The sequence below is a fragment of the Zootoca vivipara genome, chromosome 11 (genome assembly GCF_965207765.1).
Source record: "Zootoca vivipara chromosome 11, rZooViv2.hap1.1, whole genome shotgun sequence".
Taxonomy (NCBI): domain Eukaryota; kingdom Metazoa; phylum Chordata; class Lepidosauria; order Squamata; family Lacertidae; genus Zootoca; species Zootoca vivipara.
Genome location: NC_142594.1, coordinates 9,861,608 through 9,886,033, shown reverse-complemented (window position 1 = coordinate 9,886,033; position 24,426 = coordinate 9,861,608). Strand labels below are relative to the sequence as shown.

General features: G+C 40.3%; 1 protein-coding gene across 44 annotated transcripts in view; it reads right to left on the bottom strand.

The window, feature by feature from the left end:
• Nucleotides 1-24,426, bottom strand: part of CLASP2 (cytoplasmic linker associated protein 2) — a 130,446-nt gene that overhangs the window by 16,661 nt on the left and 89,359 nt on the right. For 11 of the 44 annotated variants that reach the window (XM_088653614.1, XM_088653621.1, XM_088653620.1 and 8 more), the window contains 9 exons: nucleotides 18,196-18,366; nucleotides 17,307-17,414; nucleotides 14,622-14,684; nucleotides 13,476-13,582; nucleotides 11,326-11,570; nucleotides 10,411-10,474; nucleotides 2,300-2,463; nucleotides 647-725; nucleotides 468-518 (listed from right to left, as the gene is read on the bottom strand). In XM_088653614.1, the coding sequence (XP_088509740.1) occupies nucleotides 468-518; nucleotides 647-725; nucleotides 2,300-2,463; nucleotides 10,411-10,474; nucleotides 11,326-11,570; nucleotides 13,476-13,582; nucleotides 14,622-14,684; nucleotides 17,307-17,414; nucleotides 18,196-18,366 (1,052 nt within the window). The remainder of the gene's footprint in view (nucleotides 1-467; nucleotides 519-646; nucleotides 726-2,299; nucleotides 2,464-10,410; nucleotides 10,475-11,325; nucleotides 11,571-13,475; nucleotides 13,583-14,621; nucleotides 14,685-17,306; nucleotides 17,415-18,195; nucleotides 18,367-24,426) is intronic. The other 33 variants (XM_060280609.2, XM_088653636.1, XM_035129749.3 and 30 more) reach the window with 5 other exon arrangements.

Genomic DNA, 24,426 nt, shown 5'->3' with positions numbered 1-24,426 from the left:
GAAAGTAGTCTGTCTTTTATATATTCCAATGCATTACTTCTTTCCAGCTAATGTTCACAATAAGAACTTGTTTAAAAATAAAGGTCAGTTTCTCTAATTTTGACTATGCAAAATATAGCAGGACTTCAAGAAGCTTAGGAATAAATTCAGTCGTGAGAGCTACTAAATCTGTAAAATGAGGATTGGGAAACCACAAACATAAAATTAGAACAGACTTGATAGAGTGAGTTTGCATAACCAGCTTGGTGTTAGGCAGCCATACTTCATTTTGTTGTTCTTGTTGTGTTTTCTTGTAAAGTTTACTGTCAAACGTTTTAACGAAAGCATAACGCTTGATCTCAAATTGGAAAGCATGCTCAGAATTCCTTGCAAATGTTAGTAGCTGCATATAGATGCATACAAGTAAACGTTTTTAAAATGTCAATTTACACATAGTAGGTTAAAAAGACAATAATGCAGACAAAAACCTTGGAGCTCCAAAAAGAGCGAAGCTGGTCTTGCAGTGCTGGCTTGACTGTCTGAAATTTTATAAAAACAAAACCCACTATTTGAAAACCAGCAACACAGAATTCAACAAATATGCAAATATTAATAAATGAAATTTGCACTGAACTCATTTGTTTTTGAAAACTTTGCATGTTCTTACCTTCAAGCTGGGTGTCTGAGTCTGATCAACAGTAAACCTCATTAAAATATTGAACTGGAGCTCATTGGGAAAAGATTCCCTGCAAAAATGAATTAATTCAGCATTAAGGGTTAAAGAACAGCTTGTTAAAGGGACTGTGGAAAGACAGAAGGAAAGGGGAGAGAACAGAAAATACTGCAGGTAGTTTTGCCCAAAATATATTTGGTGCCCATGCAGGAACACTGAGTTGTTCCTGGTTGAAAAAAAGAAACAGATTTATTGGTGGTTGGCTGTTCATGTGAGCAGCTTGTTTACTTGTTCTGTAGTTCTTTAATTTTTGCATCTCATCCAAGCCTCCTTTGGGAAGCTTCTCAAGCTATACTAGAGTTTTGGTAGGTACCCTACACTAACCTCTATGTGCACTTATACTTTCCCAATCAATTTGTACAGGGCTTTTTTTTCTAGAAAAAGGGGTGGGTGAACTTGCTGAGCTGAGCGCCCATCCAAAGTTGTTGAACTTTTTAGGAGAACCACAATCGCTGCGGCAACCTGATCATCATGCTGCACATCCCCAGCCTAAAAAGGTGCCGGAACTCAGTTCCAGTGAGTTCCAGCTGAAAAAAAAGCCCTGAATTCATATTTAACTACTGCATTGCTCTTGGCTTGAATACCTTCCATGAATCACTTCATGGGATGTTTTCATTTTTGCGTTTTAACTTATTGTCTCTCTCTATATATTCCAGTAACAGCCTTCTTTCCTGGTTTGTGCATTATTTTGGTTGCCCCTATGGCTCAGTTAGTGTTGTTGTTGTTGTTAGAATTTATATACCGCCCTATACCCAGGAGTCTCAGGGCAGTTCACAGAATAAAATCAAGATATAAAACCACAAAATAAAAACAGCAACCCAATACCACCCCCACAAAAAACACATTTTAAAAGTGCATAGGATGGTTTAAAAGGAATGTTTTTGCCTGGTGCCCAAAGGTGTATAATGAAGGTGCCAGGCGAACTTCCCTGGGGAGAGCATTCCACAGATGGGGAGCCACTGCAGAGACGGCCCATTCTCATGTTGCCACCCTCCGAACCTCTTGAGGAGGCACATGAAGAAGGGCCTCAGAATATGATCTCATGGTCCGGGTAGGTTCATATGGAAAGAGGCAGTCTTTGAGGTACTGTAGTAGTGTTGATGTTTTTTTTGCTAGTGTCATTGTGGCACCAAACTCCCTCATACTGATAGCCGGGTATTGAAAGAGTTCCACCATGCGGTCAGTTGCTGGCACTGTCAGGGGTGTCATCCAGCAACTGAGAAGAAACTGAGTCCGACTTATGAGTCCTTCTCTGAGACAAGCTTCTTCAGGTTGGTGACATGAAATGCTTAGACTCTTAAGGAAGAAGGATGAAGTGTTTGGGAATCCCTGCTCTTTTAAGATATCATCAGGTACAATCTTCTACACATGCTTAGTTCAATTATATGTGCTACTATTCTTCCAGAATCGTGTAGTGAATATGGGAACATACTGACCTATCTTTTTTACTCATGGTGCTAAACATTTATTTGATTTGTATCTGGGAAGGTAAGCATTCTTAAGAATACAAGAGGTACTACTGATACAAAGATGCAGAATATTAACCCCCCCCAAGGAAATATTTCCACAAAGTCAAGAATTCATTACCTTGTCACATCAAGTGCCTTTTGAACTTTTGCTTGCACGGACCCCAACAAGTCAGCACCCATTTTTTTCAACAGCTGTGTCAGCAACACAAATAGCCAGTCCTGTAGATCTTCTTTATGGACTTGAATGAAGTCAACTAAAGTTTCCAAAAACATGCTGAACACCTGGAGCGGGCAGAAAAAAGGACAAAAGAAAAGAAGAAAAGAGTAGGGAAGAAAAGGAGTTGACGCTTGCCTGTGTTGAACTCACAAAAGAATGTAGTAACACACACAGAAGCAGAAAGAGGCAATGATTCACAGCCAAGCGGGAAAACATTCTGTCTGCCTTTCACCAGAATCTGTGATTCAAGAGTATTTAAGCAATTCAGAAAATTAGTACTTCATGCAGTAACACTGGGGAAAGAAATGCTGTGATGACTGGCGCAACTTTCTTCCCCACCAACTACTGCTTTGGTGTTGTCTGTTGTATTGAATTTTGTGGAAATGGTTTAAACCAGTGTGTCTCAAATGTTAAAAAATTGTAACTCTTACTAAGTGTTCTGACTCAACCCATTCACTCCAATTTTGAAGCCTCTTTGGGTCAATCTGCCGAGCAGCCTGATGCGTTATCTCATTTCCACCCACATGGGTGCTATACTCAACCTCACGTCTATTACACTTCCTTACTTCGCACTCTCGATTTCTCACAGATACACACTAACCTCTTCTCCCACAACACTTTAGCCAGTACTAACTCAGTAAACCACTCAGTATCCCCTTGCATCCCCAAGGGAGGAGGACTTGCCACCCTCCATTTGAGAAACACTGCTTTAGACTGTTAATCCACTCAGTGTTGCATGCAACACAACATGCACACACCACAAACAGATTTACTGAATTATTGTAAAAAGCTAAAATGCCATGACAAGTCCTCAAAGTTCAGTGAAACACGGGACTCACAACTAATTTCCATACAGATCACTATTCAGTGGTGAAGTGTGAAAAGAGTGCAAGTTTCTTCTCTTATAAAGATGTACTTTAGCAAGTATGATCAAATGTAATTTACGTTGCTTATAAAAGTCTTTGTTAAAATAGTTTGTTGAAACTGCACAATTCACAATCTGACGGAATCTTCCAAGGCTCAAACTTCTTGATTCTCTGCAGGTACAATATAAGTTTTAAGTGTAATCAGCAGGCCACACCTTCTGTTCAGAAAACTAATTTAACAGTCAAACAGGACAGCCTGCCACACAACACATTAAAGGAACACACGACAAGATTGTCTACTTTAACAAACAAAAAATTAAAATATATGACACTATGGGGTAGACAAAACAGTTTGGGCAAAGGATCTGCCAAGACATTTCATCCAGTCTGTGCTTCCACTGTGCATTCATTCACCAGTGGGGACGACTATAGGTCACAAGTATGTATTTCCTATCTCTGTTCAAAACAGTCCCCACAAAAGCTGTTCACTAGCTCTTTTATCTATGGTCCTCCAGAAGTTGTCAGACTACAACTACCATTATCCCTGATCACTGGGCATGCTGGCTGATGGGAACTGTAGTCCAACAGCATAGAGTGCCACAGGATTCAAGCAGAAGCTAAAGTTTAAAATATTGACACTTTAACAAGGGACATATTGTGAGTACGCCTTCTTCATCAATCCCTCCAGTTATAGGACTAGTTTGGACATGACTCTAAACTGTGGTTTAGACTTAAAAGCTATGGCAAGCTATCTGGCTCTTTCTTCTTCCCTTTTCTTTCATGCACAAGGAAGAGGAGATTGGAAACTATGGATTTTGATTTTAAACCAAGCAGAGTCCTCTCTTGTGTCTGAACTCTGGCAAGTTCTAACTCTAGTTTGTTCAAACCAGTTTTAAAAAATAGCAGGAAGCAGAGAGTAGGAGCAAAGTTCTCTGAATGGAGAGATGTGGAAAATGGGGAGTCATCCAAGGATCAGGACTGGGAACTGGTGCTTTTTAACTTGTTCATAAATAATCTAAAGTTATGGGTAAGCAGTGAAGTAGCCAAATTTGCTCACCATACCAAACAGTTGCAGGTCATTGCAACAAGAAGATTGTGAAAATCCCCCAAAGGACTTTTCCAAACTGAGTGAATGGGTGGTAACATGGTAAATGCATTAGTAAGTGCAAATTAATACATGTCAAAGGCAAAAATCATAATTTTGCATATACACTCATGGAATGTTAACTGGGTCATTAACTCATGGGGTTAATGACCATGAACAAGACCTTGGGGTTGTAGTGGATAGCTTGATGAAGGCGTTGAACCAGTGTGCGGCAGCTGTAAAAAAAGGCAAATCCCATGTTGCTACACGAGGCAGCGATGGCCACCAACATGGAAAGCTTTCAAGAATGATTGGACAATTTCATGGAAGTTAAGGCTATAAATGGCTACTGGCCATGGTTGCTATGCTCTGCCTCCATGATTGGAGGCAGCAATGCTTCTGAATACCACAGGAGGGGAGAGGGCTCTTGTGCTCGGGTCCTGCTTGCAGGTTTACCACAGGCTCACCTGGGTAGCCACTGAGAGAACAGCATGCTGGACTAAATGGGCCATTGGCATGATTCAGCAGGCGCTTCATACGCACTTAAAATCTTAAACTCTGCTTTGATCCTGGCTTATCTGAACTAGCCAGAGTTTAAACTAAAATGCTCAAAAGTAAAACTGAGACCTCTGATTAGTTTAAAAAGTGGGTGCTTCCTATTTATTTCCTCTGGTGTGCACCACTGGCTCAATATAGCTCAGGACACTGGTTGTTCGGACCCAGAGAGCCCTACACCTGTGACAAGCAGCAGAAGTACAAACAACTATGTGTTGGTGTTCTATTTAAATAGGTCCAAATAAAGCAGCTTAGTTTCCTAGAAGTATCTTCTGCTCCTCGAAGAAATACAATACTTAACAATAAAAATAGCACTAATATAATATATGGGATTGGATCCAGACTCACTTAAGTTGGCATAAGTTCTCACTTGAATGAATGGGAATCAACTCAGCTATATTTAACTTTTCACGCTGATTTAAATGGGATCTAAGATCAAATAAGTTTGGATCCAACTCATTGTTTCAGATGATATGGATAGCATGATGCACATTTAAAGGTGATGCAGCTGCCTTAGCAGTAACCAACAAGCAACTATTGCACTTCAGACAGTGACTGAGTTGAACCATATTGAAAGTGATCCAAGTGGTTGAAATGGTTGCCAACCGTAATCTCTTGACATATGAGGAGCTCGGTTACATTTAGTGTGCACAACCTAGCAAGGCCTCAAACTAACTTGCAACATTTCCCCTTCACACAGTACACATGGAGTGTAGCTGCGCTGGAGTAAAGACTTGCTTGGGAAAATACTTAATAGCCTTATTTGCAAATAATGGTAACCAAACTATGGCTTACCAAGACCCATGAAAGTGCAGGTTCGTGCAGCTGCTTTGCTCCTCTCTGGTTTATTACATTCCCACACCAAGTTAAGCCAAGTTTTGACTTGGTATATAGTTTGGGTTTGTGGTTTAAACTCTCTCCTTGCCAACCAATACCTGAAGAGTAACCTTCAGTCTTGATTCAAACAACACAGTAAGACAAATCTTGGTTTGATTTAGCAAGGAAATATAAAAAGAAAAACTAGAGAGGATCAATGCAGCCCCAGTAAGCCATAGTTTGGCTTGCCATGATGTGCAAACCAGGTTATTATATATATTTTAAAAAGTACAGGCATCCAATAGGAGAGCCATATGTTGACCGGGTGAATACGGACAGTGTGAATACTCTGAATTTATTGCTGCTTTTTGCAAAATACTGCATCCTGAAAATATTTCCTGAAAATTGTGTGTGAAGCTGGAACTGAACAGTAGAGATAAAAGCCCTGCTGTATCGTTTGCAATAACAGATCTTAGATGATGTAAAACTCAGATGCGCCAACCACCACAACACACAGTAGAAGTACAAAACCAAAAAGGTCAGTTAATTAGTATACAGAAGCACATCCAAAATATTTCAGCATAATTTGCATAACTGCAAGGATTTTGTAAAGCGCAAAAGCTGGACTCAGCACACATTCTTTATAAGAGTAAAGTAGGGGGGGGAAAGGTTATTATCAATCATGCAATAAGGTTAGGGCTCCAACAAATATTGAACCAACTTACTCTCTACAGAGAGTTCCAACACAGGGGACAGCATGCAAAAAGAAAAGAAAAAAAAGGAGGGAGGAAGGGAGGGAGGGAAGATAAAACACACAAATTAGTTGCCATCTGCATAGTTCCTGTATGAGGAAAATGTGATACATGGGTTTTAATATGATTAAGTAAACAGCTTTGCTCTGAAATTTCCAATTCTTGCAAAAGCACATAGGTCTCTCTTCTCTGCCCGATTCACTCTTTTAAAACCAAAACATTTGAATAAAAATACAGTTTTTTGAAAGCAATTATTTAACATTTGGGTATGGATGGATTCAAGCATTACAATTTTAACATACATATTTGAGCTGTATTATATTACTCACTAAAAACATAACATTTGAAGTGCATATACATCTTTTTTTTTAAACCTCAAGTACCCTGCAGAAACTTTTGTCAATGAACTATGGCCACTCATGGCCCCCTGAAGCATGTTTCAGCATTGCATGCCAGGTTAAAGACCCCATGCATTAGCTGCAAAGGATACCATTTTAGTGGGTACTCAATGAAAGTTTATTGTGTTCCTATGAAAATTTCACATTGTGAGGCATCCTTAATGGTACCCTAAAACAACACAACGGATGGTTAAGTTAAGTCAAGGGTCCGTGAGAAAGGATCTCTAATTTACATGTCTGATAAGGGAGCAATTCCTCAGTGTTTGCCATGAAAAGCTTCAATTAAACTACAGTTTAAAGCACATATTCAAAAGCCTGACAAAGCAGTAGACAGAGCAATAGGCCAAAAGAAAATTAACACTGAAGGTATCGTATTTCTATGATGATGTCAATTATATGCAAGATATACTTTGTGTTCTGATATAACCACTTTCTGCAGTGTTCACTAAAATTTCTGAGCACTTTAAGAGAAACCATGAACATCATTTGAAAACGTACTGATTCTAGGGTCTATAAGATAAGCCTATCCTGTGGTTGGTCAGGGACAGGTATTTCTTGCATTGGTGACTCTAAGCTCTAAGTATGTGTGTACATATTTGCATTGTTATAAATACCTACATATCTATATTTACACACATACTCATCCTAATCGATCTACACACCTACACACCATTCAACAAGTTTTTATCACTGATCTTAAATTTTAAGACATTTGTTAATCCTACATTTGAAGAGAGTAATTAAAAAACCCTAAAAGCTCCATTTGAATGTACAATACTCAAAAGCTATATTCTGTTTCCGCCCTCTTTTGTTTGTGTAAGGTGAGTCAATATTGCCATTAAATCAAAAATTCCAGAATTTATGAATCCATTCATTTGCCTTTGGCATCTTTTGTGTTCACCTACTGACATCTAATAATCCTGCTGCCAGCGACATACATGAAATAAGTTACTTATGTTAATTCATTAAGGAATCCATCTATATCGTTTAATAAGAAAAAAACAACCCAGATCTATAATTATGTGGTTTCCCCCCCTCCTCCTGTGCCCCCCTCCCAAATCCACTTTGGAGGGTCTGGAGAATCTCCAAGAACAGGGGTGTGTAAGGAACAAAGAGGGTGAAATGATTGTGCTGATGGAACAATTTCCTTAATGCTAAGCTGCATTCCGCCTTAAATCTTTCCCCCCTTTTTTAAAAAATTGCCATTCCCACTACATATAAGAAAAACAATGAAAATGAAAGGGAATATGTTTCATAAAGTGCAGAAGCCACCAGAAAATTTTGGAACAGTCTAACATTTCAGTTCTAAAGCTTTCTCCTAGAAGCAGAGAGCACAGCTGTTGTTTGTTAAAAGGTAAAGGGACCCCTGACCATTAGGTCCAGTCATGACCGACTGGGGTTGCGGTGGTTGTGTGTTATCTGCTGAACCCTAAGGTCAAAGCTTTGGAGACAGACCACACTACTCCCTACTGGGGAGTTTTATTTCACTCTTCTTTCTGTTTTATCATGAAATGTAGATTTATCTGCTTTCATTTTTAACACTTTTACTGTGTGGTGTATTCTTGTTGCAGCAATTAGATTTTGCTCTAAAATTGGCTATGATTTGTACCTTGCTGGGGAGGTAGCAAAGGACTGTGTGCTTTATAACTTAGTAAATCTTTTACTGGAGACTTTTACTGACTCTGTGAGAGTTATCGAAATCCCCGCATCCGCCAAGCTTCTGCTAATTAACCAGAAGACGGGGTGTGTGTGTCTATGGTCTTGAGCACCATTGCTTGTGCTGTGGTGCCCTAGCAATGAGCTGAATTCCATTTAATTCTTTGTGACATAGCCACTCCTACATACATTCCACTGATAGCAGATACTGGTATTCCTGTGGATTTTTATTTTGTAATATCAAGCAAAGATTTAGCATGGTGATCACAGTGTAAAAATCAAAGTATGCTGGCATAGCATTACAACACAACTTACTTGAGCTGGGTGAGGGGATACGGAATTGAGGATGGTGAAAACACGGATAATGGAATGGGTGGAATTAAAGTGTGGATGTAATACTACAGGAGCATTGGGGGATGACTACAGAACTCATGAAGCAGGGTGATATGTGGACGATCCAGTATGAATTCTCTGCAAACACACTATTGATGTTTTAATGTTGCTGCATACTCCTGCGATAAAACTGTTAGGATTCCTATGCACTGGCGAGCTTCAGCCAGGCTAGTGTAGTTACTGGGCTTGTTCCCAGGAGAAAGGAGGTCCTTATCTCCCTATGCTCACGTGATGTTTTTCACTGTACTCTGTACACTTTCTCTTTCGGCTAAGCAAGATGCCGGACGCAATGCTGTATCTCTCTTGCTATATTAAAGTAGTTAAACACTACTGATTCCTGTGTGTTGTTCTTCAAGCTGAAGGCAATTGCAATTTGCTCTAGCTTCTGTTAGCTGTGTGGGGGCAGACTAGCACCTGCCCCCCCCGGCTACGGAGTGCTAACAAAAACAGCAGTTTGAATGGGCCCCAGATCACACCGCTTTCCACAGTTCCCCAACCTACAGTAGCTACAGGCCTAGGATAACTTTTCTTAGGAATCAGTCCCCCTGTGCACAATAACTTGAGAGTAAGCTCAGCTAAACACAGGTGGGACGACTTAGCTGTACTAATCTGCAGAGATGGGGCAGAAAACCCTTTATACCTACAGTGACACATCACTCCAGTTAAAGAAGCCAACATTTGATGCCTGTGATACAAACATTAAGTCCCCCTTAATGCAGTCATTTTATGCTTCCTTCTATATGGTAACAACAGCCATGTGTCAGGCTGAGAGCTGCTGACTGGCCCAAGACAGGAAGTGAGCAAATACAATGAGTTAAGTGAGTTCAAAATGTAAAACTCAAGTGCTCAGAGTATTTTTTTTTTAATTGTCCACAAAAGCTTATGCCATAAGAAATTTGCTGCTCTTTTAAAAATCACATGACTGATTTTTGTGCTACACTGTTTCGTGTTATTTCAAGAATTTGAATAGCCACGAGCAACCAGGATGCAGTTGCAGAAGTTGGCTATCTCCATGGTTTGGACAAAACCCTTTCTGAATTTCTAAAGAGGTCATGAACACATGAAGGGGTGGCATCTCCTCCTCCATACACTAGTGTACAGCTATGTGCAAGTACAAATATATCCATGTATGGGTATTGTCGGTGCATTCAAGAGCTCAGGATTCCTGACTACTTGGAGAAGAACTTTCTAAAAATACAGAGCTGTATTCATGGGGATAATTTTAGGCATTACAATGAACGTTCTACCTGAAAAACAGTTCTGAGTAGATATTCCTCCTTTAGCAACAAACACTGGTTTAGTAGAAGGTACTATCTGATTCTATCTTGTGCCTCTTGTACCGTTAAAGGATTGGGCCACTGTTAATTAAAATAATATGAGGACACTTGGAAGTGCTTTCTGTCCATCAAGTATTTAAGTCTAAATCTATGGCAGCATTCTTCTAAAAACCCTCCGGTGTTCATAATCGCTATGGAGCAAAACAGATACATACCTTGCTATGAGGATCAGCAAACATCCTTGTGAAGATTTCACACAACCTTTTTAATTCAACGCGACTGCCAAAATGACATAAGACTAATTAGTAAATGGCAGGGTAACGTTATGAGCAACTTTACAACAACTTTTAAAAATGAGTCGGTGAAATATTTTACATTCACTAACATGTTAGGCAAGGTAAACATGCTTATGTTTTAGACTCAGAACTATAGCACAGAATCAGAAAGTCCAAGTAAGGGTCAACAACTGTCTGGGGGGGGGGAATTATCTACTGTTGCTTACCTGCAAATCTCCATTCTCCTTGAGAACGTGTGTGTGTGTGTGTGTGTGTGTGTGTGTGTGTAGAGCCGGGAGGAAGGGAGGTTCACCTCAGGGGAATTCATACTTGGGTGGGGGCGGGGTAGGAAAGGGAGTACACGAGTCAGTTATTTATTGTTTTTAAGCCGCTTGGAGATTCATTTGAATGAAAAGCGGCATAGAAATACAATAAATCAAAATTAAAATCAGTGTCCCAATACTTCCTCTTAATGACCATTAAGGTATCATTGTTATGGCATGTATAGGATCAAGATTTGAAAGTGCTTTATGGCTCTACTATTATCCAGAGCCATTTTAATGCTCTACTTGTGAAGGAATGTGCTCAACGAAAGCTAAATGTGATGCTATCTATTCCTTACAGAGACCTTTCAATCATCTTTGAAGGAAATATCAAGCGTCCCAAAGCACTTCAAGAAACTGATGCCAGTTGCTTTCGTTTAGTTTTGCAGTAACAATGGACATTGCCTAGCAAGTTATGAACTAGGAAGCCAGTTGACTTTCTTTTCCTTGCTGTAGAATTCATTAGCTGGAGAATAAATATCTGCAGAGCTTTCTCAACTACAAAATCTTTTATCTAAAATGGTTTTCCTACCTTAAAGTTCGCTGATTTTTTAATAAATTTTGTAGCCCCAGAAGACCTTCTTTTCTTTCTGACCAGTTGGAGCTTGCACAGCGATTGAGGACCTCGGCCACATCCTCTGTCTGCCGCATATACGTAGGGATGGTGCCATTCCGAGAGCTGTATGATCTTTCTGAGCAAGCACTGGAAGCATCGCTATTGGCATCATCATCGGAGTACATTCCATAGGATTCGTATCTCCTTCGCACTGGCTTTTTCTATTACACAGAGAGCATCACTTAAGGAACCATAACAAATTTGTAGCACCTCTTACGCAAATATCATGCGCCTACTCATATAGCAAACCTCCCTGATGCCATTGCCACCTGCAGCTACACCCGGAGCAGGCATCAGATTCATACCCCATCTCATTTCTCTCACCACACTGAACCTGAGACCCTCTGGTTATTTGAAAGGGAGACCTCCTCTAACCATGATCGTTTAATTTATTTATATAAAAACGGGCAACTTTACCCTCAAAAAGTGTCACTGAAAACTGCTTACAGAATATAAAACCACACAGCAATCACGTTGAAACGCACAGTTATCACACTAAAAGCAACAAAAAAGCAAGAGCAAGAGCCAAAACTATCAATAAATTGAATAGAATCAAAAGTGTGTTCAAAGAAAGACATTGCAGCAGTTGTAGTACAGATACTGAAAAAGCTAAATGATGTTCCAAATCTTGCTGTGCTTACTAGGTGGGGAGGGGGAAGTAAAGTTCAAACAAGCCTGTAACGTTAATCTCTTAACACAACGGGTACTTTGTATAAAGCAATAACCTTTCCCAGAAAGGGCACTAAGGTCATAAAGGCAAAATGTGCACTAATGAGCAAGTCCAACTATATTAGACTTTAAAAAAAATATTTGGAATACATGGAAGCTTCCTTCATTATGAAGTCATGCACCGTAGGACAAAAGGACAACAACATTTGAAACTATAATCATTTGGAAACGTTCAGCTCCTTAAAACAATTGTGAACCTGGGACACAAGTGAAGCTGACATTATGTATTTATTTAAAAACACTGAGCATTTTTAACAGGGAAACAAAGATTGTTATACCTTAGTCCGTATGTCTCCTAAGAGCTGAGTGCAATGCATTACAGAAGAAACAGAAAAGTTATGAGCACAGCTGACAACGGTTAAATAGTGTAAGCACATATGTCATTACCTCTAGTTAGAAATGAGGTCTGGGTTTAGCCTCAGGAACAAAAGAAAGCATAATAGTTTTAGCTAGATACACAACTGTGGACTCAAGCACCTTTTTTTTGAGGAGATGTAATCAGGAGCCCCCACAACAGGCTCCCTTATTGAGGATGGAGCTGTGAGGTGGGAAGCCATGCCTGGGCTGGGCCATCGGGGCTGGGGCAACGGCTCCTTCTCCTCCTCCTTCTGGCTGGCGAAGGGACGTCTATGTGCACCCCACCCCTGGTCCAGCCAAGACGGAGGGGGAGGACCCAGCTGCCACCCACCAAGGAGGGAGGAAGAGAGCATGACCATGCTCCTTTCCTTCGCTGGGCTCCAGCACATGAGGGAGCCCAAAGAGGCCCAACATTGCCAGCCAGCCGCAGCTCCACTCCTGGGTCAGGCCGCCTTCAAATCAGTCTGATCATACTGATTTGGAGCAGCAGCAGCATTGGTGGCGAGGCTCCCTTCCTGCTCTGCCCCCAGGCAGTGGTAGCACATGGTCCACCGCTGGAACCATGAACACCATCTTGAGCTCCTTGGAGGGAAGGTGGGATATAGATGTAACTAATACCGGTAACTAAACAGGAAAAATTGTAGACCAGTCTCTGCCTCCAAGCAGCTTACAATGTAAACCGGACGGCAGGGAAAACAACAGTGAACGATAAATGTACGTAAATGCAGTTACATGTACTATGGGAATAAAGATTAAGTTGTTAGGAATGGCTTTGAGGGGAAGGTAGATGAGTTTGAAGGAACAGAGACATAATGGCACGTATGGTCAAAAACAGAGCTCCATGTAATTTAGCAGAACCAATAATCAAATTTGACAGTAATACACACTGCAAAGCTTTTACATTGTCACCCCCCTCAAAAACAAACAAACAAACAAACAGACAAACAAACAAACACACGTGTAATAGACAAGATGCTCACCAAAGCATCTGCTACTGCTTCTTCCACATCGGAGCCTGTGTTCAAGACACGCATGGCACTAACTGATGAAGATAACCGACTGGACTGACTTATTCCAAAACCTGTGCCTGTCATAACAAGACAAAAGAAAATGTTCATCATAATCATCCTGGGAAGGTCAATGCCATATAAACTAAAATTTAAAGCCACTATTAAAAAAGTTTTATGCCTTCCAATATTTGGAAGCGGTGAAGCCTCAAAAAGGTTCATCTCATTTGTTCTGAATCTGGCTGCTTGCCTTCAACTCAACAAAAGGAACACTTAACTTGATTTATGAAGGGAAATGAATATATGCAGAGCCTACCATCAGTAACAGCCCTTGCCATAGACACCTGGTACACTCTCAGAAACCTCATGAACCAGATGGCTCAGGAGAGATACTGGCCATAATCTAGAAAATTCTACATGCACATTCCAGAGGAACAAGGGCAGCTAGAGTTCTCTTTCAAGTTTGTTAAAGTAGCTCCTGTTGCTAAAGACAAGCAATGGCTCGGTTTAAAAAGCAATATCCCTGTTTAGCTATCTAACTGCGGCAGCAGAAATTTCAAGGAAAGAGTGAACTGCCACATACGGTTTGCAGTGACATGTTCATGTTGGGTTGTGGCCTTAATATCCTAATGAAATTAAAGTAAATTTAAAGGCAGTTATTTAACTGTACCTCAAGTGGCAAAAAGAACAAAAAACATACTGTGTATACACAATTATGCAGGAGCTGAAGCAACAGCAACTATTTTCTTTTTTTCTATTAAAATGTGTTTGTCACTCTGGTGTTTTTTAAAACTATGAAGCAAATTAAGGGAATCCACAGTCAATACAGCCTATGGTATTACATATCATAAAGCTACATGCATTAATAAAGCTTTAGTAGTACAAGAATGAAAAGGAAAAGAAGGAAAAACCAATAAAATTCATCTTAAACTAAAGAAAAACTGCTGTGTGTGCGAGGAAAGGAAAACATTTTGCACTTTTATCTACTTTGAATATTCGAAGTAATGTACAGAAATCAATACTGAAAATGATAAAAAATAGACTGCACGAAAAATCAAATGGGGTAAAAATAATCCAGGATGATGGCACAGATGATAGCAAAGTGTACTCATCCTTCACCTGTAGCCCCATAAACATCTGGAGAGTAGAGGGCACCAGTGGATCTGGAGTGATGCCTGGAAGCTGCAATAACAGGATCATATGAACCCTATCTATTACTATAAAAGTATAGAACAATTGTACAGAGAGCGGGCAAAGCCAGGCAGCACTGCTTCATGACAAGAGCAACTAAGAACAGATTCACATCAACACTGAGTACAGGGTACAATAATCCTGTGATTATTGGCTCCCTGCCCACAGATAGCTTGTATGCAGCTTCTACTATCCTCATCTTCAGAATTGTGCTATTGCAAACATTCAACATTTATGTTTGTGGTAGATGTTAAAATCTTGCACATGTCAAGGGTTGCATTCAACTGGCTGATCACAGGTTGGTAGCTGACATGCACATAATTTTCATTGTAAAACACGCCCTAGAAACCTAATGGTCGTGAGATCAAGTTACATTTTCTGGAGAGGAGAGAGAAATAATTTGCCTTACATGAAAACGTAATAATTACAAGACTAAATCTAAAGACGCCTTTCGTATTTTTTGAAAAAATCTAAAGCCATCTGTCGATTGACAGAGCACACAAAATTAGGAAATGACCCAAAAAATTCAGCTAAGCAACCTATCTTTTCTGAGGTTCACAAAGTTGTCAACCTTGAAACATCATTTGGCACAAAACTTGATAGTTAATTCTTTTCATATATTAAGAATAGTATAATTTTAAAATCCCCCTTAGTCCATCTGTGTATCTAAGAATCATTAAAAGGACAGAAACCTTGAAGTTCTGATTCTGCTGGTGAACATTGAAATTAAAATGTATGAATTCATTTTTACAAGTTAACATAATTAATATTTTACATATTTCATTACGTAAATCACATACAGCATGCAACTTCCCCCTTCACATTTTAGACATAACTTAGTAAAAGGAGTGTAGCAAAAGCGTAGGGAACAAATGTGTTCTTTGTGTTAACATTTATTGTGTTAAAGTTAACAGTATACATAAATAAGTCCAGATTACATGATATTTCCTCATCAAAAATGTGAAAAGTAGCAAAGCTACCAATGGGCATTTCTTGCCCATTGATGGGGAAAAGACTGAAGGACAGGTTGCCTTAACTTAAAACAAATGGACCACTGGATGATAACTAAAGCAAGCTTATACAGAAGAGTGATTTCCAGGGTTTTGAGTTAAGCAGTGGCATTGCAGTGCTAAATTTTATAGAAACAGGAACAACGTGGCTCAAAAAACCCCTAAGTTATTTTAAACATTTCATCATTTATTTTTTTTAGAAAGGCAACGTATAAAATAAGAAAAAGAATTGCCAAGCAGTTAAAGCCATTGAAGGTAGTTCTTAAAAAGTCTGATCAATGCTCAACAAGGGAAATTTATTCAATTTCCCTGGATTAAAATGTTTTTAGCTTAAAGCAGTGTCAAACCACAAAGTGGCTGGCCTAGTATTAGGCCTTGAATCAGCGCTTGTGGTTTGTTTCACTCTAAACAAACCATGGTTGTGCTTTGTTCAGAGCAGGGATAAGCCAGCTCCAACTTGCATCATCCATGACCATTACTTATGATGGCTGGGGTTTATGGGAGATCTGTAGGGCACCACATTGGCTACTCCTGGTTTAGAGAAAAACAAACAACGGGCATGTGTTTGGACATAGTGCTAAGTGAACCGCTCTATGGTTGTTTCCCTGCTGGAGGAAAGGAGGAGTACCGTGGGAATACTTGAGCTCCATGCTCTAGTACGTAGGTCATGCAGAGACTTAATTTGTTTAGCTATAGTTTAATGGCTTTGTGTTTCATCCGAACGCAGCCACTAAATGTCAAATAAGCAACTTAGAATACTATGTCCATGAAAAAAGACTTTTCTTCTAGAAGTTATCTTGTATCTATGAAACGCGGAAAGGTTTCCAGTGCCAACATTGTGTTCCCACCCCGGCACTAAAGTAAGGTTTTGAAAAAGCTAATCTATAACTTGTTTCTTGACTGTGCTGTGAATCTGCCGGTTTTGCAGGGTAAAAAACCTAGCCATCTGAAACTGCATTGCCACTACTACACTATAAAATTACTAAATGCATTATGATTTTCATACTAAAGATCAAGAACAGGGAAAAATCAAAACAAATCTAGTATGGTAAGAAGGAACGGCTGATAAGCATGTGCAACACAAAAACAAAGGGCAAATCTTGATTCTCAGAAAATCAATTTTACAATCATTTGCACCAAGGAACAATCCAGAAGTGTGCGCCTATAATCAGAGATACTATAGTGTGTTTCTCCCAAACAGGTCTTAACCCCGAAGAACTCCCAAACTGCTCCTTGAACACCAGTTTTCAAAAGAAGTTTGGGTTTTAGTGCAAGAGCTGATGATAACGTTCCTGAGCGGGGGGGAATAGTATGTGTAACACTGAAAATGATTTCTCGTTTACAAGAGAAACTAGGAAGCAAGTGTGTTGAAGGGATGGCTAACTGGCATGTGTGGAAGAACCTGGGGGTTGCTAGGCATACACTTCCGGATTGCGTTGTCACTCTAGAATTACGGAGGGCATTTTTAGGCTCTTCAAATGGGCAAAGTCTTCAGCCAGACTAAACAGGCTGTCTTGTTAAATGCCATCTCTTTATTTAGCTTATATTAGCAGATAATCAAGGGCAAACACAGCCATGCAGAACAAGCTCTCCAAGTACTTACCAAGGGGCGCAAAAGAGCGGACAGGGCTTGTATCCCTGCTACTTTCACGGCTGGCTTCCCGACTGCACCCCTGACTCACACTAGGCCGAGGAATACGACTACCTCGTGCTAGTATGATTCAGGGTACAGACCAACAGCAGCACAGAAAGGGAGAAGACACAGAAAGAGTTGACATTTTAATGCAATCCCACATGTTACCTTTCACAATAAGACCCCACTTTTCTAAGGCATGAATGACATCTAAATATATGCATTTCTCCTTACTTTGACTTACAGAAAACACAGGCACTCCAACAGAAGCGCACGTTTTATCATGTGCCCATTTGGAAAATAGCTAAAAGTGCGAATGGAAGTTAGGCACATCTAACTTCAGGGGAAATAGGGTGGAATTAATATATGCTGCATACTTGTTCATACCTGCAGATAAGGCTGAATGTCAAGGATTTGCATTTTCATCATTTTCTGTATTTCTAAGAGGTGCTTCTAACATGATGCTTTTCATATACTCTTAGAACTGTGAAACATGCATGCAATAAACCTATGCCTGTGAGAATGCTTTCCCACATACATATATTAAGCGACAGGGACTGGACATTGCTGGAAAAACCACCTAGTGTGCGAAATAAGCCTTAACCTGGGAGGTGATGAATGGATATTTAGTGTGCTTGCTTTGTTTACTGAGTATGCTTCCCAGTCTAAAGGAGGAGAACAGTAAGATGCTTACTATTCTTTACCTAATGTGTTACTAATCTCAGGATATGACATGGAAGACCCAATTTACAAGCAGATATTCAGCAAACCTGGACTCAGGTCACCTGAATTCAGTGACTATGTGAGAGATAGGCCAACATATAAAAGAAGGAAGCTATGACTAGCTAGCAAGCCTTACCAACTGACAGTCTTGAAGGACTCGCCTCCCTGCTACATCCTTGACTTCGCGGAATCTTGCTTCGCTTTTGTGCTGTTGCATGACTGACTAGCACTCTCTGAACCCCTGTGTTCATAGTTGAGAGTGTAGTTGTAGTCAAAACTCTTCCAGGGGAACCAGAACGGCTGCCAGCTGAAAGCAAAGCAAAGCAAAGATAAGCTATACATTCCGATGCATAACTGCTTGGGAGTAAAAGAAGAAACTCAAGATAAATGAAACAGCTATGGTAGAATGGAATGGTCTGAGTTGTTTGGAAGAACCTGACGATAATGAACAGCATAGAATCTGGAACATGTGTGCTGTCTTAAAGCAAAGCTTATTAGTTCATGCACAAAATATGCTTTTAATATTTGTACCTCCTTAAGTACTAATTTCCAAATTTTAATAATTAAAACACATACCACTCGCATTAAACTGCCGGGGGCATATTAATGCATCATTACAAGCTAGGAACTGATTACAAGAGTCTTGATGCTCCAGAGACATAGCTGGAAGGAAACTGCTTATTTTGTGTAACATTCCCAACTTTAATTGGACTGGGGTGCCAAGGTCAGTGGGGCTGATACTCCATTTCCAAAAGCAATTATCTGTGCTAACCAATAAGCCATTCTTGAAACTTTGGAAACCAGAGAATAGCCTCTGATGCCTTGCAAAGAGATTCATTTGGCAACTAACTGCATGCCCTGAAGAACTTGTGATCATCTAAAGCAGCTCTTTAAATTACACCTGAAAGTCCAAGTACTAAATTTTCTTTGACATTAGGTTTGCAAGTTAGAACTTTATGTTAATTAAAGAGTTTCACATGCACTGAGTATAAAAACAGAGACATCCTATTTCCAAATGTTTTAGGCTGCAATCCTGGCTGGGAACAGGACTAAACGGAGCTCTGGGGCCACGGCTGCATCTGAAGTAGGCCAGTTGTACTGGCTAGGGAAGGTGGGAGGGCAATAAAACTGCTTTTTTTTTTTTTGCTGCACTAGCTCCAGGCTGGTGTAGCCATGTGTGTGTTTGACTAAGTCTATCCCTGATAGATGGCCCTGCTTAGAATCCCACAGATCCTTGGCTGGTCCAGATTTGTCCTGGGGGGGACAGGGGTTCTGCTGGCTATTGCTGATGTGACAGCTTCTATTTGCACTTTCAGAAGCCACTGTTGAGAGCTCTGCAGTGGCGAAACCCCCTGTAAGCAAAACTAAGTTGAGGGAAACCTCCATTGTATCCTAAGCACAAGTGAGGAAGCTCATGGCAAACTGCCCTGTAAATCATTGTACAAATTGTGTCTTTGAACATCTTTGTCTAACACAAAATAGAACCAAACTCGGCCAGTGAAGATAAAGTGACTTGTTGGTAAATGATGATATCCTAACATTTTTCAATTTCAATGAATTTACAGAGTAACTGTGTAGTGCTGAAGGACAGCAGTCCCACCCATTTTAAAAAGCGCGACAGGCTGGTTTTATTTTAATACGTAGATTTCTTTGAACAGTAATAGTATGATATGGCCTGACATGACCAATCCTTGAAGACAAATCAAAATAACCACATACATTTAAACAATCCATTTCATTATGTACTTCATTATATAAACAGGATCAAGATGGAGGATGGAGGGGCAAGTCAATGCACCATGCAAATGCTATGTGAATCACCGTGTCCATTCAGATGCAATGTGCTAATGGAATAGAACAGCAATTCCCAAACTCCATGCTTTGTAACACTGGTGCGCAGTGAGAAGTAAAGGCTCCTATTAGTCCACAGCAACTATCACTAGGGCAGGAATGGATAACTTGCAGCCCTGCAAATTTTGTTGGGTTCCAATTCCCAACTAGCCAGCACCAGCAGTTAGGAATGAAGGGAGCTTTATTCCAGCAACATCTGAATGAAGTTCCCCAACCCTGCACTAAGGAGACTGTGTTTCTGTATGATGCCCTGTTCTGGCCTTGGCTCCTTCTTATCAGCATTAGCTGGGGGCAGGCAATCTGCTCTCTTAGTGTGTGCTGTAAGATTCACTCACTCTCAACAAAGCAGTTACCTGCTCTCAAGAGATGCTTGCCACTGCTTCTATACATGGGGGTCACCAACCTGAGAGGTTTTCCAGGAGGTACGCTCAGGACAAAGACATACAGAAAGGCAGGAGGCAGGATCCTCCAAGTTCACAGCCCCAGTTTGCCAAATGCAATTCTTACCTTCGCATTCTAAAATAAATCCTTTTTGGATATATGTGTGTCTCCAACTTAAACTCAAAAATTTAAGTGTACGTCAGCTATCAGAGGTTTGGGAAATACCACTGTAGAATGCCTTCTTTCAGACAGGAGTCTATTCAGCAAAAACAGCATGTGTACCCAAACCCAATTGTGTACATTTTTAGCATAAACCTGTTTGGGGTCCCTGCATAGCATTCAGACTTCTTGAAGGCCAAAATGCTATATATACTTGGAAGCAAGTCCAATTAACTCAGTGAGTTTTACTTCAGATTACATAGGCACTGGAGTTCCTCCTTTTAAGAGTTGTTGCTAAATATTCTGAGTAAGTTTTAACCCTGGTAATTTAAGGTTACCAAAAATATTAAATGAAACAAATGGATTTTTAGAAGATTCAATTATATGCTCCATATTAAATTCTGTGGTACAAAGCATGAAATCACAGGTTGTTTCCTGTGTTATGCATACTCACCATGAAAAATACTGAAAACTACATGTAGACTGTCATATCTGATTATCACAGCTTATTTCACTGAACGTGTGAGCAGCACAACATGTATGTGATTGTCACCCATTACTATCTATACATGTTTTTGTCTTTTGCATTTGGGGCATTTGTAGTGTTTGGAGCAATCTTCAGTGTGAAAACCAATGGCCACGGCATGCTTCTCTTTATAAAATGGTTGGAACCATTTCAGCTTAGAGCACCATAAAATTTGTCCCTAAATCCTGGCTCTTGAGGCTGCTCACTTGTTCATCTGAATTCCTAAAACCTTTGTGCCTTTAGATTCTTCAGGGTATTTCTTTTGGCAGAGGTATTTTAACCTACATGCGTAAATATTGAGTGCTTCTGCTGAATAGGATCCTGTTGTGATGGATGGACAAACAATGATGCACACACAAAATCTGAAAAGCCTTACCACCAGACTGTGGATTAGCAGACTGTGATCCTGAACAAGTGTAAAGGCAGGAGTAGGGTAAGGGTATAAAATCCATGAATAGGGAGGGAGCAGAGCAGATTAACAATGGATGGCAAATGGAAATAAAAAGGCTTTAGTCAGTTCACATAAAAGAGGGGGGAATGCAACAAGAGGGTTAGCGCAAAAAGCAGTGCATTTTCATAGCCTCCAACAGGCTCAGGTGCTTATATACGAAGCAGACAAAACAGAAGCTGCACAATTACAGTTCTTCAGCTCTCGAACAAAGAACTGCACCGCATTTATCAATTCATCGGTAAATTTAATTGAAACACTGGATCGAGATCTTTGGATATCTTCACTCCAAGTAAATTTTAAGTGCAAGATTTAATAGCTGAAGAAACAGTAACAAGTTCTTCAATTTGGATAATACAATGAAGGAAAAGCAAAATGGGGTGGGGTAAGAAGAGGGGAAAGATACAAAAAAATTGTATCTGGCATGCATGCAGAAGTTGTAAAGGAACAACCAAAGATGAGTGCCCGACTACAAGAATTTCAAAGCAGTATTTGTAACATCTACATGCCCCTGGACTTTCTTTTATATTTATGTCATTGTGTGTATGGAAATACAGTCAGCACCACACCTTAGTGCTGGCTTTCATGTAATCTTCATGAAATAGTTGAAGAATACCATGAAATAGTTGAAGAATACCATGCAGACTGGGGTCAACATCTTCATTACTGCCCTAGTTCTTTTCAAAGATTCCACAATGGACCCACAGGATTAAATGGTTGCTGGCCACAAATACAAACCCGCCATTATTAAATGGGGGTTCCACCATGCTATTGCAGGCCCAAAAGTTAAAGTATATGAAATGACAGCTAAGGGGATACAAGTGAAGATTTGTTTATGGCAGAGATTTTCAAACTTTGGTTTTCAGGTGGCTGACTTGAGAAATCTCTGGGCTGAGCTCCATTCACAAGGCATAAGAGTGGGCACAAACACATACACCCAACACTCCTCTAACAGCAAGGGTAGGGAACATGTGGAACCACAAATGTTGCTGGACTACAGCTCCCATCATCCCTGACCATGTTTGCTGGGGCTGCTGGGAACTGGAGTCCAACAACATCAGGCAGGCCACCCTGTGATAGGAGAAAGTTGATAGTGGTAGCAAACTGTCTTCGAGAAAGGTTGTCCGCCATTACTGATCTAGTTAATGAGGAATGACAAGCTTTCACGGACTGCCAGAGTTCCCTGATTTTCTACCACCGGATAGGAATATTTAATTATTATCACTGCTGAAGGTTCTCAATTACAGAACTGCATGGTGAAAAGAAATACACTTTCAATACCCTCAAATTTCATTGCCACTGGCTTTCACTTCTTCATTTATAATATTCCAGATAGACAAACATTTAATGGCAAATCTACACAGACCATTTTAGAAACAACCATCTGAAATCCTAAAAGATTTAATTTAGAGTAATTGATGAGTAGCAGATAATAAAGCGTATGCACGTAAATTGTTTCAAGTATTAAAAATAGTGTCTCCTTGCATTTTTAGGCAGCTTCCCAGTTCAAAGCTACTTTTAACAAACTCTTTGCCCGTTTTAGTTATTTGTACAATTAAAATACATATTATAATCACTTAATCCTTAAAGTTTTAAATATGATTTTATATACCAACATGGTTAGATTAAAAGCTTACATGTTTATCTTCTTGGAAGACGCCTGCTTATTTTTATTCAACAAAAATTATATACCACTTGACTGTAGTAAAAACTCTAAGCAGAAATAACAGTTAAACACAGCTAACAATATTTAAAAATTATTAACTGTAATTAACTGTAAAAAGGACTAAAACACATGAACCGCCCTGAGACCCCTGGGTATAGGATGGTTAATTAATTAATTAAAACAACAATAACAACAAACAACAACAACAATAAATAATTATGTGCCTGGGTGGGCTTGCCAAAACCATAATATTTTAATTATGTACCAAAAATAGTATAGTGAACCCTGCCTGATGTCAATAGGCAGAGAGTTCCAAAGTGTAGGTGCTGACACACTCAAAGACCAGCTTCTTTTAACTGTGGAACAGGTATTATGTGCCACGTGTAATGGTGCCAATTCTGCAGATCAAAGTGGTTGAGTGGGCCCATATGGGGCAAGGCGATCCTGCAAGTAAACTGGCCCAAAGCCATTAGGGGCTTTATATAATAATAGCTAAGGGGACGCGGGTGGCGCTGTGGTCTAAACCACAGAGCCTAGGGCTTGCTGATCAGAAGGTCGGCAGTCTGAATCCCTGCGACGGGGTGAGCTACTGTTGCTCAGTCCCTGCTCCTGCCCACCTAGCAGTTTGAAAGCACGTCAAAGTGCAAGTAGATAAATAGGTACCGCTCCGGCGGGAAGGTAAACAGCGTTTCCATGAGCTGCTCTGCACCAGAAGTGGCTTAGTCATGCTGGCCACATGACCCAGAAGCTGTCTGCAGACAAACGCCGGCTCCCTCGGCCTATAGAGCATGATGAGCGTGCAACCCCAGAGTCGTCCACGACTGGACCTAACTGTCAGGGGTACCTTTACCTTTATGATAATAGTTACACCTTGAACTGGGCCCAGTAACAAACTGGAAACCAGTGCAGATATCTGAGCACAGGTGCTATATGCTGACAGTGCCCCACTCCTGTTAGTAATCATGCTGTAGCATCCTGCACTAACTGCAGTTTCCGGATCAAGCATAAGAGAAGCCCCACAAAGAGCGTGTTGTAGCTATCCAATCTTGAGGTCACCAATTCCTCAACTGCTGTGGTCAAGCTCTCCCAGCCCAGGGACGGTAGAAGCTGTTATACAAAGTGCAGCCGGAAAATGTGCTTCTAGATTCTGAGGCTACATGGGTCTCCAAGGACAGAGTGAGATCTGGAAGCACCTTGAGCCTGTGTACCTGCGCATTCAGGGCTGAGTGCCACTGCATTCAGACCAATTTATTTGACAGAGGAACCACTCATCCCTAGTAACTGTCAAGATTCAAGCTCAGCAAAGTGGTTAGATCATTGCCTCTTTCGAGGTAGC